The following is a 14542-nucleotide window of genomic DNA, read 5'->3' on the forward strand; positions in this document are numbered from 1 at the left end:
GACATGATCAAAATAAATTATAGAAGTATTTATAACATAATTCAACTTAATACGATCTGTGTCACTTCACCACTTTATCATTTAATATTTTTTTTCAATCACCAATCACATTACACATGAATCACACACTCGGGTCAAGACATAATAACACTCACCAACTTCATAATAAACAATTAGTAGGCATTATGCAACAATTATACTAAGACTCAAGCCTATATGCAATGTGGTATCATGTGAGTGAAAAATCACAAAATGACTAATCAGGGTCACTCTGTTTTGTGAGAATGCTCCAATCATATGGGATCAACATAGACTTAAAGGTGCACTCAAACAGAGTGTCTTTACCTCACTACTAGAAAAACCTCATTTTACGACGCACATTCCACATCGATCCTTCGAAACCGATGTGGAATAATATGCGGTGGAAAATTTGTAATTATGTTCTGCGTAAATGATGACGATGGAAAGTAGCCCATCTTCGTATGTTAGTTACAATGATGGGTCCAGTTATGACCGTCGTTGAAAGGAGAAATCACAATGTTTTAAAATTACCACCGTCGTGGTATGCGAAGTCGATTAAAAGACCAAAATTCGTGTGCCTCAAGTGACTCACAGACAGACCTTAGCCTCTATCTCCTGCCCTTAGTCATTGACTCAGCTGACATCCTTCCGTCAGTCCTCCAACCGCCCTCGTAGGTTTCTGAGCAAAAGCATTGTGCCGCCATGTAACGTACAACGTCATTCTCGAAGGTTTATTTTCATTACTGTTTATTTATCGCCTCTAACTTTGATGCTTTATTGGGTTGAATGGGAAAGGAACCGTTGTTCAATGTACACCCAATTGGTATTTTGAACTATTTCATGGTATTTTTTTTTTAGGAAAAATGTAAGTTATATTCAACCCAAAATGATACAATAATAAACGGGACATACCCCGCAATTAAAGAAAATCAAAAGTCTCCCTAATACAAGAAGACCTATATCAAGATGCTAAAATAAATGCAACAGGTGCGCTTGTCTATACATAAGAAACTTAATCTTGCTAATAACCTCTATTACAGAAAATTGATAATCTTCAAAAATCAGTTTGTTCCTAGACAGCTAGATGCAGTAGACTGTAATTGCTATAGCCAGACAACGTAATTTTCCTTGAACACCTGATGTGGATTTGTCCGTAATTAAAGAGTCAGTAATGCGCTGTAAAGAAGTGAAACGCCTGCAGAAAGGAGCCAAATCACGAATGTGAGCCCAAACTTGGAGAGATTTCCTACAAGAAAAGAACAAATGAGCATTTGATTCAGCCTCATTTGAGCATAAAGGGCAGAGGGAACCCTTATTCAAAAAAGTAACTTTGTCAAGAGTAAGCGGCCGGTTCCTTTTAGCAAGCCACAGAATGAAAGACATCTTAGGGGGGATTGCTGGGTTCCATATAACAGAACACCAACTAACAGTAGGCTTGACACCTCTAATGTATTCATAGACTTTGCCAACAAGCAATTGTTCATTGGTGCTCCAAGATTGAATCCTCTTTTTGGCCTCTTCCGTACTTAGCTCTTTGGAGATAATAAAGTCCCTTATTTGAATGATTTTCTTTATCAAAACTGAATCTGATGAAGAAGTATTGTAATTCCACACATCGCTCCCTCTGAAATAGTAATGGTGAACCCACCGAACCCATAGAGAATCTTTCTTACAATGAAAGTCCCACAGGATACGGGAAAGAAGCGCAATGTTCCAGTCCTTGAGATTAAAAAGGCCTAAACCCCCTTCTTTTTTCGGAGAACAAACTACTGACCAAGCAACCAAGGGCTTGTTTTTTCCAATATCCACTTTGCCCCACAGAAAATTACGGCACGAAGCGTTGATCCGGTCCAGAACAGATTGCAGCAAAGGAAAAATCCCCATCTAGAAATTCACAATTCCTTGAATAACTGCTCTGATCAACTCTAACTTACCTGCATAAGATAAAGACTTCTTGCTCCATCCCTGAATCAGGCCAGTAATCTTGGAAAACAAGGGAGCATAATGACATACATTTAATCTAGATGATAAAAGGGGAACACCCAAGTATCTAAAAGGGAAGTCACCCAAGCTAAATCCTGTAAGCTGTTGAATATGAGAAAGCTCATGAGGCCTAATACCGGCTGAGTATATGGCAGATTTATCAGAGCTGATGGAAAGCCCTGAAACCCTACAGAAGTGCTGAAGCTTGGCAAACATAATTGACACAGAAGGGATATCTCCTCTAGATAGAAGCATAATATCATCTGCAAAAGCCAAATGAGATAGCTGAATACTTGCACAGTTGGGATGAAATTTAAAATTGGCATCATCCTTGAGGTTGCTCATATCTCTGGAAAAGTACTCCAAACAGAGCACAAACAGATAAGGGGAGAGAGGATCCCCTTGTCTAAGACCCCGCTACCCTTTGAAGTGACCATAAATGGATCCATTGACTGCCACACTAAAGGAAGTGGAAGAAACACATTCTATGATCCAAGTACAGAACTGGGCTGGGAAGCCAATGGACTTAAGCATCCAATCCAAGAATTCCCAGGAAATGGAATCATAAGCTTTATGCAAGTCAATTTTCAGGAGGCATCTCGGAGAGGATCTTTTTCGGGCATATTTGCGCAAAATCTCTTGAACTAGGAAGATGTTGTCCATCATCTTTCTGTTCTTAATGAAAGCAGTTTGAGTTTCCCCAATAATAGTCTCAAGCACTAGGGCTATGCGGTTGGCCAGAATTTTAGATACAATCTTGTATAACAAATTACAGCAAGATATGGGTCTAAAATGGTTAACCTGGGAGGCCTGATCATGCTTAGGAATAAGCGCAATAATAGCATGGTTAAGCTGCTTTAGAATTTTTCCAGTTGTAAAGAATTCATTAACCGCTGCAAAGATATCATCACCAATGATATTCCAAGACTTCTTGAAAAATAAAACATTGAAACCATCTGGCCTAGGAGCTTTATTATTATCCATCACAGAAATAACGTTCCAAACCTCTTGCTTAGAAGTAGGACATGTAGCTCTTGCGAAACGTGCATTTGGTTTTGTGGTGGTGATCTAGGTTTACGTTGTTTACTGCTCCCTCGACAGGTTCTTCTCTACCTAACTATTATAGTTTCTATTCCATTCTTCAGGTGCTTTGTTGGCTTTGTTCACCCAATTAGGTTAATTTCAGCTTTATGTCAAATGAATAACATGATAAAAAAATTGGTCTGGAAATGAGAAAGTATAGATGCATTGATTTGTGGTCTGCAAATCTGTAGTGTCTTATTAGTATTAAATTTATTTCTTTTGAAAAAAAATATAGAAAAATGTCTTACTTGTTTTCTCCTTTTAATTCCCAAAGATGAAGAAATTCTCATGTTTTTATCAGTAGATTAAGGAGAATTCAAAAGCCAACCAACGATAAGTTTATGGGGATTATTCTGGTAACCATTTATTTTCAAGGGTATTAGTACCCAAAGTGAGTTGCCATTTGCCAATCATGTATTGCTTGTTGATCATATTTGACAACTCACCTAGGTACATCCCTTACTGGTACTACATCAACTTCATTAACACAATGTTTTGTTTCCAATTTTGCCAACTACCTAAAATTGAGGAAAAAATACTTTATTATAGCTTTCGTATGATCCCTTTCCCTTTTATTATTAAAATGATGAAGCATATATGGAGTTTTATCATTGAATTGATAATTGAAGTATTTGTTTGTAAGAAAAACAAATTAATGATTAATTTTAAAATGCATGACTTTAATCCTACTTACTATTACACTCTACCACCTAGGCATGGCCCAGTGCTAATGTGAGACTAAATTGAGCTAAGGAAGAGGGACATATTAGCTCATTCTCTTATATACTACAAAATTCTGTTGAGACAAGAAAATCCCATTTTATGAAGGAAAAAAGAGAAAATAAGTGGTATTTTATTAGGAACAAAAATTGGAATAAGTAAAGTATTGTTGATACTAAATTAGAGCTATATCGGAGGTATAAACCTCTTTTACAAGGCTACAAACCAAGAAAAAGAAAAGGGAAAAAATGAGACGCCCTTTCCTTAGGAAGAAACCAGCTTCTTCACTCATCCTAGTGAATATTGATATCAATTTCCTCACACCCCCTATTCTGTTACCACAACCATCATATAATCCTTTTCTCTGTCCTCCCTTCACTCCTCCACACTTGTGCAGAATTAATAATGACAGTGACTCATGACTCGATTCATTGAACTCATTAAGTACTTAAAAGGGAAAGAAAATCCACTAACATATCAACATGCAAGGGAGAGAACAAGGAAAATAGAGAAAAATAAGCATTATAACAAGGTCACCTATATATAATGGCATTCATGGTTGATGATATTAAATTCATGTTTCAATATTGATAGCACACAAATGGATCTAAACCATAAAACCTTACATAACACTAACATTTATTTTAGGACCACAAGGCAAGAAATACTTACATATTAAAATTGATTACATACCCTAATTATATCTCACCTACCTTTTCAATCATGTCCCTCTCTAGCTATAATAACTTCTTCTAAGTTATCAACATCACTAGTGTCCATAGGGAACATGATCTCATCCTCAGTTGTGAAATTATAATTAATCCTAGTGGCTCTTAGAAGCTGGTATACTTTAAACATGGCAGGCCTATCCTTTGGCATAGTTGTAACACAGTTACATGCAACCTTCATAAATTGGAAAAGGTCCTGGTCTACACCCTACCCAACTAGTGATTCATCAATGGCTTCATGGAGTTTTGCATTGCTAGATTGCTGTTGAATCCATTCTACCAAATTTCCTTTAAAAGTTTTTGGAGCTTTAGACACATGGGTAGATCTTTCACCTGTCACCAACTCGAAAAGCACGGTCCCGAAGCTATAAATATCCCCTTTAGGAGTAGCCACCAAAGTTTTTGTATATTCAGGAACAACATAACCTAAATCCCTAAACTCCCCATTCACAAAAGTACTCAAATGTGTATCAATTGGATTCATCAATCTAGCAAGACCAAAATAAAAAAATTTGGGCTCAAAATCAGCATCCAACAAGATGCACTTAGAGCTTATGTTTTGGTGGATAATGCGAGGATTGCTACTATGATTCAGCCATGCTAATCCCTTGGCTTCTCCAATTGCAATTTTGAGCCTTAGAGGCCAATCCATGGTGCATGCACCAGCAGCAGGGTGTAGTTGACCATGGAGGGTACCATTTGGCATATTTTTATAAACCAAAAACCTCTCCTTTTTAGCCACGCAAAAACCTAAAAGTGAAACCAAGTTACAATGTTTGACAGACCCTAGTATATTCATCTCAGATGGAAATTCTTTCTCTGAATGTTGAGATTCCTGCAATCTCTTAACCATGACTGATGTGCCATCATGAAGGACAGCTTTGTAAGCAGTTCCTGATCTTCCAGTCCCAATAATATTGCTTTTGCCGAAGTTATCAGTAGCCTTCATAATGTGTATCCAGGCACCGAAGATTTCTCAAATATTATCATCCATATCGACAATTGAAAAAAGCCTTCGATGAAAGTCAATAAAATGAAAGTGCACCCAGTCCATTAGTTGGCAAAGAAGTTTATGATCGAGTAAAGGATATCGTAACTATGTTTGGGAAGACACAAAAAAAAAACCCATCATCTGATTCAAACATATGGAAGAAAAGGTCAATATTCTTTGATCTTCCATACTGGTCGGATCTTGATGTTAGACATTGTATAGACGTCATGCATGTGGAGAAAAATGTTTGTGATTCTTTAATTGGCACCCTCCTTAACATCAAAGGCAAGACAAAAGATGATTTAAAGTGTGGTGAAGACTTGGTTGACATGGGTATACGAGACCAATTGCATCCTATCTCAAAAGGTCAATAAATGTATATGCCCCCAGCATGTTACACAATGTCAACAAAAAAAAGAGAAGTTTTTGTCAATTCTTATGTAGTGTAAAAGTCCCACAAGGATACTCTTCAAATATCAAGAGTCTTGTCTCCCTCAATGATCTCAAATTGGTTGTCTTGAAATCTCATGATTGTCATGTGTTAATGCAATAACTATTGCGTGTGGCAATTTGCGGTACCTTGCCTAACAAGGTCAGGGTTGTGATAACTCATTTGTGCTTCCTTTTTAATGATATCTGTCGAAAAGTCACTGACCCACAAAAGTTGGATGAATTGGAGAATGAGGCTACCGTTGTCCTTTGTCAAATGGAGATGTATTTTCCTCCATCATTTTTTGACATAATGGTACACTTAGTTGTTTATCCCGTGAGGGAAATTCGGTTGTGTGGTCCTGTGTTTTTGCAATGGATGTATCTAGTTGAGCGGTACATGAAGGTGTTAAAGGGTTATACCAAGAACCAACACCGACCAAAAGCTTCAATTGTCAAAAAGATACGTTGTTGAAGAATGTATTGAGTTTTGCTCGCATTACATTGCAACAATTAACTCTGTGGGTCTTCTTGAAAGTTGACATGACCGGTCACGATGAGGTAAGGGTACATGTGGATACAATGAGTTGACATGAGGTGTCATAAGCATATTTGTATATATTGAACAACACAGCAGAGGTGTTACCGTACATAGAGGCTCACAAAAAAAATGTGACAGATACTCACCCAAAAATGAACATGATGAGGGTATTGCAAGAGCACAATAGAACTTTCATCAAGTGGTTTAGACAAACAATATTTGATAATAACAGTGCTTCCAGAATACTAAGATTGTTAGCTATTGGCCCAAATCTGAATGTCCCTACTTGGAAGGGATATGACATCAACAATTATTCGTTCTACACGAAGTCATGGGATGATAAAAATTTCGTGCAAAATAGTGGGGTAACTGTTGATGTTGATTCTGATCACTTTTGCAGTGCATCAAACAACAACCCGATTCGAGTATCCATGTCTTACTTTGGCGTCATTGAAGAAATATGAGAGGTTGATTATAGTGAATTTAGAGTGTATGTTTTTAAGTGTAAGTGGGTTAATGGGAAGATTGGTGTGCATGAAGATCCATTGGGATTTACTTTAGTAGACCTTAACAAGGTGGCTTATGTGGACAAACCTTTCATTATGGCAGAACAAGCTAGACAAATTTTTACGTCGAAGATCCATATGATTCAAGATTGTCAGTGGTTCTACAAGGAAGACCAAGTGGTATCAGTAACCATATTGATGATTCAACCCTTGACATTTGTGTGATGCCTGCTTTTTCTCAACGAATGCCTTCTATGAATGAAGATCATGACGTTGATGATATACATGCAAATCGTATAGATCATGATGAAGGTTTATGGGAGAACATTCCTACATAATGAACTTGTTTCAAAGTAATGTATTGTTTTTTGTGGCAATTTACAATTTGTTTTGTATTGAGTATATGTTGAATTCTTGTGTACTTTACTAATTATTACTTTTATTTGCATAGGGTCATGGCCACACCTCCAAGGTCTCCTCTGCATTCCGATGGTCAGTCAGAGGCCACTTCCAAAAGGAGTAGACAATCAACATAGCTAAGAAGCTTGACTTTAAGAACCCTCGATCAACCAAGACCAACGGTTAATGTTGATCATGGTACTGGGAGAGGGTCAGGCCCTCACAAGGAAAAGTTCCACAGTTATCTGGGGATAGTGGCTCGTGAAAAGATTCCTATTGTACACAACAATTGGAAAGATGTACCTGAATCTATAAAAGACCTAGTATGGGATGACATTTTGGTAAGTCCACGCCTGCATTTTGTGTTTAATTTTTTAGTTATATTTTTAAACCAAATGTTTACATCAACTAAATGTAACACAACATTATCTTATACAGGCTAAATTTGATATCCCAGAAGCATCAAATGCGAAGAACAAGGTCATGTCAATGGTGGCGACAAGATGGAGGCAATTTAAGTCCACCCTCTCTAGCAAATTTGTGTTTGCTAACACTGACGGGCAACAAACACAGGATCATTCATCAAAATATGGTCTAGATCCCGAAACTTTGAAAGAATCTGCTACAACCCGCCAGACACCTAATTGGGAGGTTAGATGTGTATGCGTGTAACTTCAAATATCACTTGTCCAATTTAATGTTTCAATTAAATTCAACTGATGGAAATTATATATGAGCCATCAGAGGGTATCAAGAAACAAGCACAGGCAATTCAAAAACACAATGACTGCCCCTACGTACTATCTTGTGGGGGTTATGATTTGCTTGAGAAGAAGCTATTAGACAACAAAAAAAGGAGACTACAAGAGGAGGCAATGCTGACAGAAAATACAACAATTATTGATGACCCCCCATCTTCAATTCAAAGACATGTTAAGTGGAAGGTGACCCGCATGAAGCATTATGGCCATATGACATCTCATTCAGCACAAGAAATATCTGATAAAATAGTGAGTTAATGGTTATTATTCAATTTAAATGTTTTCTTAATTTAATAATAGCAATGACTTCATTTGATGTATGTCTGTCACCACCTCCTTCGTGTAGGACTCCTTAGAAGAGCAGACTACATAGGGTAGCTTTGTTCCCCCATGGTCATGATGACATCCTTAACACTGCCATTGGGCGACTTGACCATGGGGGTCGTGTGCGTGCAGCAAGGTCTGGTGTGACGATTAGTTAATACTATGGAAGGGCATCACGTGCCTCCAGCAACTCCTCCACATCCATCAGCCAACAACAGTTGGTTGAGATAATTGGAACCCTTAAGGAACAGTGGAGGAATGAGATTATCGGAAACCTTATGGAAGAAATGAGGAGTCAGCTTGAAGAAGAAAACAGAAGGAGCCTGAAGAAAATGAAACAGGAGTTGAAAGAGGCAATAAAAATAGAGTTCTCATAAAGGGGATCGCAGTACTCGCCCCTAATTGAGGCAAAGATACAACAATTGGGTGCACGTGTTAGCACAAAGGGAAGTAATGTTGAAATTGGTGTGATTTCTTCAAGGGAAGAAGATGTTGCTGATGTCATACCGACTATGGGATTGTTTGTGCAATGTGATCGTGGTACACAGTTGGTGGCATTGGCAAAAAATACTTGAATGGGGGTCTACCATACACAGTGTGACTTATGCAGATGATGCAATAAGTGTAAGTGTTGAAAAAGTTATCGATGGTGATGCTGAAGTTCCGTACCGCACGTCAAAAATACAATATTTAGGGCAGGCCATTGACACATTCATTGCATGGCCAACACAGCTTGTCAAAGTTGTATCACATGAGGTAATGTTTATTTTGTCGTACATGAATTAACACAATCATAGATTAGACGTAAATAAGTTATCAACATCAGTTAAATTGTTGTTTTCATTAATCATATAGGATGCATAACTTACTCCAAACAAACTAGCTGCCCGTGAAACAAAGTCATTTGATGTGGAGGCAGATGATCCCTTATATGGGCTAATCAGGAGCCTTTGTGATATTTATGAGAAGCCTGTACAATTTATGTTTGATGGCACTAAATTTGGGATTGCAGATGTAGCTACATCGATCTTCCTAACATATTCTAATGTTAGTGAAATAATATCAGGTGACAAATGTTTAAACATATTTATACTACAATTATGGATGATGTAAGTAAATTCCTTATTTCTTCACTATTAATTAATATTCATTATGATATACATGATTATGTTTTTTAATTTCAAATGTCATTAATAGGCTTATGGATGAGTGGAGTTCAAGTTTGGGTCATCGTTTCGTGTATGCATTCCTTGAGCCACAGTCCTTACACAATGCAAAGGATAAACATGGTGAATGCCAACAATACATTGAACCATGGTTTACGGAATCCCAACGAGAGGTGTACCTCGGAGCTTACTTGCATCAGTAAGTTGTCCTTTGTCAGATGACTATAAACAATGTTTGTGTTGTACCTATGTAATTCATTTGAAATTCAGAGCCCATTAGCAGCTGGTTGTTTTGTGTCCTATGCAAGATGTCGTTTGGTTCTGTTTGTTGCGTAAGAAGCCAGATATTCATATCAAAGCTGCAATTAACAAGTTAAGTGTTAACATATAACTTATAATGTGGACTTATTAAATGTTCAAATATAAATATGTTGTCCTTCTATATATGTTGATGTTTTTTTGTAAGCAGTGCAATGAAAAAATTAAAGACTACTTTGCATGGTGATACTAAGCAAGCTGGACCTAAGTGGATTGAAGTTAAGGTTAGTCATATCATCCATGGGTTATTTTGTACTGGTGATGTTTTGTAAATTCCTATTATATATAATATTGAATAATTTTTCATATTAAATGTAGAGTCACGTTCAAACCGGAGGTTATGAGTGTGGATATTACGTCATGCATTGGATGTGGAACATAGTAAGCGGGGAGTTGAAGACTAATTGGACCATGGTATATATATAGTTAAATCCGTTATTTGTGTAGTATAAGTTGTACTTCATTTTTAATCTGCGTCACTAACTGGTATATATTATAACTTGTAGTGGTTTAGTGATGGCACGCCATTAGACAAGGAGACAATGACAGCAATTCGCAAGAAATGGGAAACATATTTTTAAAACATAAAGACATGCGGTGTACAAAGACTTAATCATGACTTAGGAAGAACGAATTACATTTTATTTGACAGAATCGGTCAAATATTGTAAACAAATTTGTACTATTATTGACGATTATGTGACAATAAATATATTACATTGTTGTGAGGTGTTTTCCTTCACTATGAATGTTTCAAGTTTTTGTTCACATTGATATCCATGTATTATTAATTTAATTACTTTGTGATTGTAATTTCCCTAACGGACTAAAATACATTAATTTGACCCTATTGTTAAACTTGTTACCGACCTATGTGTACCAGCAATGGTGTTTGATGTGTATGTCAATCTTGGTATTCTTGTAAGTATTATCGTTTGTAGAGCAACCTATGGATTTCTTCAAGTTCATATTGGCTACCTTTGAAGATGTACACCAACCAAAGGTGACAAATTTATCCACAAGCAAGTCATTGTATTTGTTAAATTAGTTACTACTGCAGGTTATTTGCTTCTCCTTCTAAGTGTTGTTTTCTGATTTTGGTAAAAATAGGTGGCAGGTTTGTCAATAACAGAGGTTGAAGATTCTTCCCAACCTTGTGCCCTCCTTCTACTAGCCACTCACTTTATCCAATGACTATATATGGGGAGGCTTCTAATCACAGGTATTGTTTAATATTGGCAGTTGTATTCTTTCAGTATTTTCATTTTTGTATTTTAAGTTGGATTACTATTGTGCATTGTCAAAGTTGATGATGGTTGGCCTTATGTCTTTGCTATTGGCACAAAGTGCAACGTGGATCTATGAAATTTGTGTCAAATCGTCCCAATCTAGTAGACATTGATTATATTTGTTATGAGCAAGATCTCGACATCAATGAGAATATGATGCATCAAACATTCCCTCAACAAATTAATAGTGGAGCATTCAACCAATGCGGAGACATAATAGTCTAATGCAAAGTGATTTTTTCCTTCACAAAAAAATTATTTTAAATAAATAAATTACCTGCAGACCCTAACTAGAGAACCATTTCTTTGATATGAGGGTCTTGAGCAGCTGCATCGGTTCTTATTTCTTTAAGCAGCTGCACCAATTCTTATTTGTTGTTGGGATCACTCATGTCTGTATATTTGTTTGGTTATTGGTTTAGCAATGACCAAAGTCAGTCATCATAATTTCCACCTTATTATATAGGACTATGTACATCATTTGTGGTTGCCACATTTATAAAATGACGTTAGTAGAATAACAATTGGAAATTCAGCCAAAAAAAGAATAACAATTGGATTCATTATGGCCTCATGACTCTTTATTTAGCTTGACCTTTGCTTCTCCATTGTGTGAACAGTGATTAACATGATATAGAAGTCCCACAGTGCCAGAGAATTGGTGGCTTCGCCAATTAGGCAAACTTAACAAAGGCATACACGAGAAGTCTTTTGTGCAATTGTGTATCTGTCTAAAAATTTGAAATTTTTTTTTTGAATTAAGTCAAATAAAAATTGAAACTTAATACCCTAGCCATGCCTTTTTTTTTTAGTTGAAGCCATGTCTAAATGTGTTTATTTTCAGTATTTTTTTTTTGGAATCCAACACTGCAAGTGTTTGACAATTGACACCTATTGTATGGATGTTGGCGTCCAACATGGGGACATGGCTACGAATAGAGGTGTCTGTGCTTCTTAGATCACAATCCTCTCATAATTAATATGTCAACTTGAGTGACTAATTTTTATTTAAATACAAGGTACATTTATTGTTTTTCTGGATGTTATATTTCCTATCGTACATGTGTGTGTGTGTGTGTGTATATGTGTGTGTGTGTGTGTGAGATGTATAATGTATAAAAATGATTAAAAAAAATCTATGTGAAATGCAGTAATAAACTTTTGTGATTAAATTTTGCAATTTGCGCTCATTGTCAGTAACAACTTCTATTGATAATAATGAAATAGTTACAGTTGATTTTAATAAAATGAATTATTGTTTCATGCTTCAATAGAGATTATTTATAGGTCAATCCCACTTTTTATGAGATTTGATATCCAGTACTCAAATTCTTCTACTTTGTAACATGTTGTATATTTGTTTCCAAAAATCTACTGTCACTTAGGCAGCAATCACCTTGGACCTTAGAAAGTTGGATCTTCAATATTAGCTTTTGCTGGTAAATATCTCTACAACATGTCCCATTAATCTTGTTTTTTTATTTTTCTGTATTTGCTAACCTGCTTGCTGAAAAATGCAATCTAGCCTATAGAGGATGGGGTGCACATTCCTTTTGATCAAATCCCCTTACACAAACAAATCCTGAAATAAAGCATCACACTGTTAGCAGCCATTACAAGATTGAACACTGATACTTGTAAATGAAGATGTGAACTAATCATTGATAACATGAAGAATGATGCTATAATTCTTATATATGATGATACACAGATGCATTTGGGTTAATCTTTTGATTGGAGAAGGTAATCACACACATCTGGAATTGTTTGTAGGTCTAGGTGTTGGCAATGGCTAAATATGACATTATCAATGTTATGTCAAATGCTTATGATTGCTATTTGTCATTTTTTTAATTGTTGACTTTAATACAGTTATGGAAATTTTGCTAAACCTAGAGTTACCCTAGTCTGGTCTTTTTTATATTGGTTCCTTGTGAATTGTGTTCTGATACTAAATTGTTGTTCAACTGAAAGAGATAACTAGTGAATTATTTTGTTTAGCATACCCATTGCAAATCTACTGCTTGTTTTTTCTTCTTGTGTAAAGATATAATTGTTGAACATATATGATACTGTTTTGCAATTCTTGATAAGTTTGGTTTGGTAAATTTAGATTTTAGTTTACCAAATTTATTAAGGCAACTAGTGAAAGGTTTTATTCTTTCCTTTGATATGAAAATGTCTAGCAATGCAAAAGAAGAAATAAAACAAACATTTTAGGGTGGTCTTCTTACCTCTCCAAAATCAATACTGAATTTCTTGGGTTCAAAGGCCTGGTGGTAGACATGAGTATTTTTGGTGAGTACAATTATACCTTATGTGATAAACTCGTCTAGAATAGAAATGCATGAGCATGTAGAGTTTTTCTACCTTTAAAAATAGATGATACGGAGGTCCCAAAGTATACTAGCCTCCTTGGAAAATTCCATATACATTCCATAGGAATATCAATAGGTTGAACGCTAGATGCCTGATCCGCAAATAGCTTCATGATGATAAAAAGGTTTAATTCAATTTGGCAGTGTTTATTGAAATTCAAAATGAAGGTAGAGTTGCTAAGTTTATTGAATGTTATCTAAGCTTTGATTACACATACCTCATTAACTTGAAAGTAAGTTCCATTCAGTGGAAAGCTTCCCCTAGTTGTTGTCCTAAAAGGTATCTGTATATAGGGTAATCTTTGTGTAGGTTCTTAAAGAAAAATGAAACTCAACATAATATAGGGTCTTTCATCTTTTTGTATCAAAAAATAAATCTTTACCATAAGTGTTCCTCTAACTATTTGTGAATTGGCTTCCCTTATGTTGTTGCATGAAAAGCATGTGTTGTCATTGCACATGTCTTAGGATACACACCTTCTTTCTGGTGGTTCAACAAAATTTGGAGTCTCAGCTAGTGTTCAATGTCAAATATATACATATGAGTGATTGATTGTGATGTTATTTGACTTTAACCTATCATACAAATAATAACTATCTTGCATGTGCTTCACTTTTATTTTCCAATCTGGTTGTTGTGCATTGATATTAGTAAAAGGATAGTTTTTGGAGACAATTGCTGACATATGTCCAACATTTGATATTATTTCAAGTGTATTTTGCTAACCTGGTGTCCATTGACGTTGAATTTTGTAAGCCTGATGTAATCATGATTTTGATTCTGATTATTTGTATTTATGAAATATACTTATCTTTAACGCTTAATCATATTATGAATTATGTTCTATAATGAATAGGTGTAGTTCAATGCTCTACCAATGAAGGAACGAATTCAAAGACAGTTA

General features: G+C 35.9%; 1 protein-coding gene across 1 annotated transcript; it reads right to left on the reverse strand.

The window, feature by feature from the left end:
• Positions 1 to 4734: 4734 nt before the first annotated feature.
• Positions 4735 to 5484, reverse strand: LOC114367148 (probably inactive leucine-rich repeat receptor-like protein kinase At5g48380). The gene has a single exon (XM_028324256.1). The coding sequence runs from the start codon at positions 5482 to 5484 to the stop codon at positions 4744 to 4746; it is 741 nt and encodes a 246-aa protein (XP_028180057.1). The 3' UTR covers positions 4735 to 4743.
• Between the last annotated feature and the right edge of the window lie 9058 nt (positions 5485 to 14542).

Source organism: Glycine soja, chromosome 9 (assembly GCF_004193775.1).
Source record: "Glycine soja cultivar W05 chromosome 9, ASM419377v2, whole genome shotgun sequence".
NCBI lineage: Eukaryota > Viridiplantae > Streptophyta > Magnoliopsida > Fabales > Fabaceae > Glycine > Glycine soja.

Bases quoted from the DNA above. Each gene is read 5' to 3' on its own strand.
- LOC114367148 (XM_028324256.1), bottom strand. From the start codon at position 5,484: ATGAAGGCTACTGATAACTTCGGCAAAAGCAATATTATTGGGACTGGA.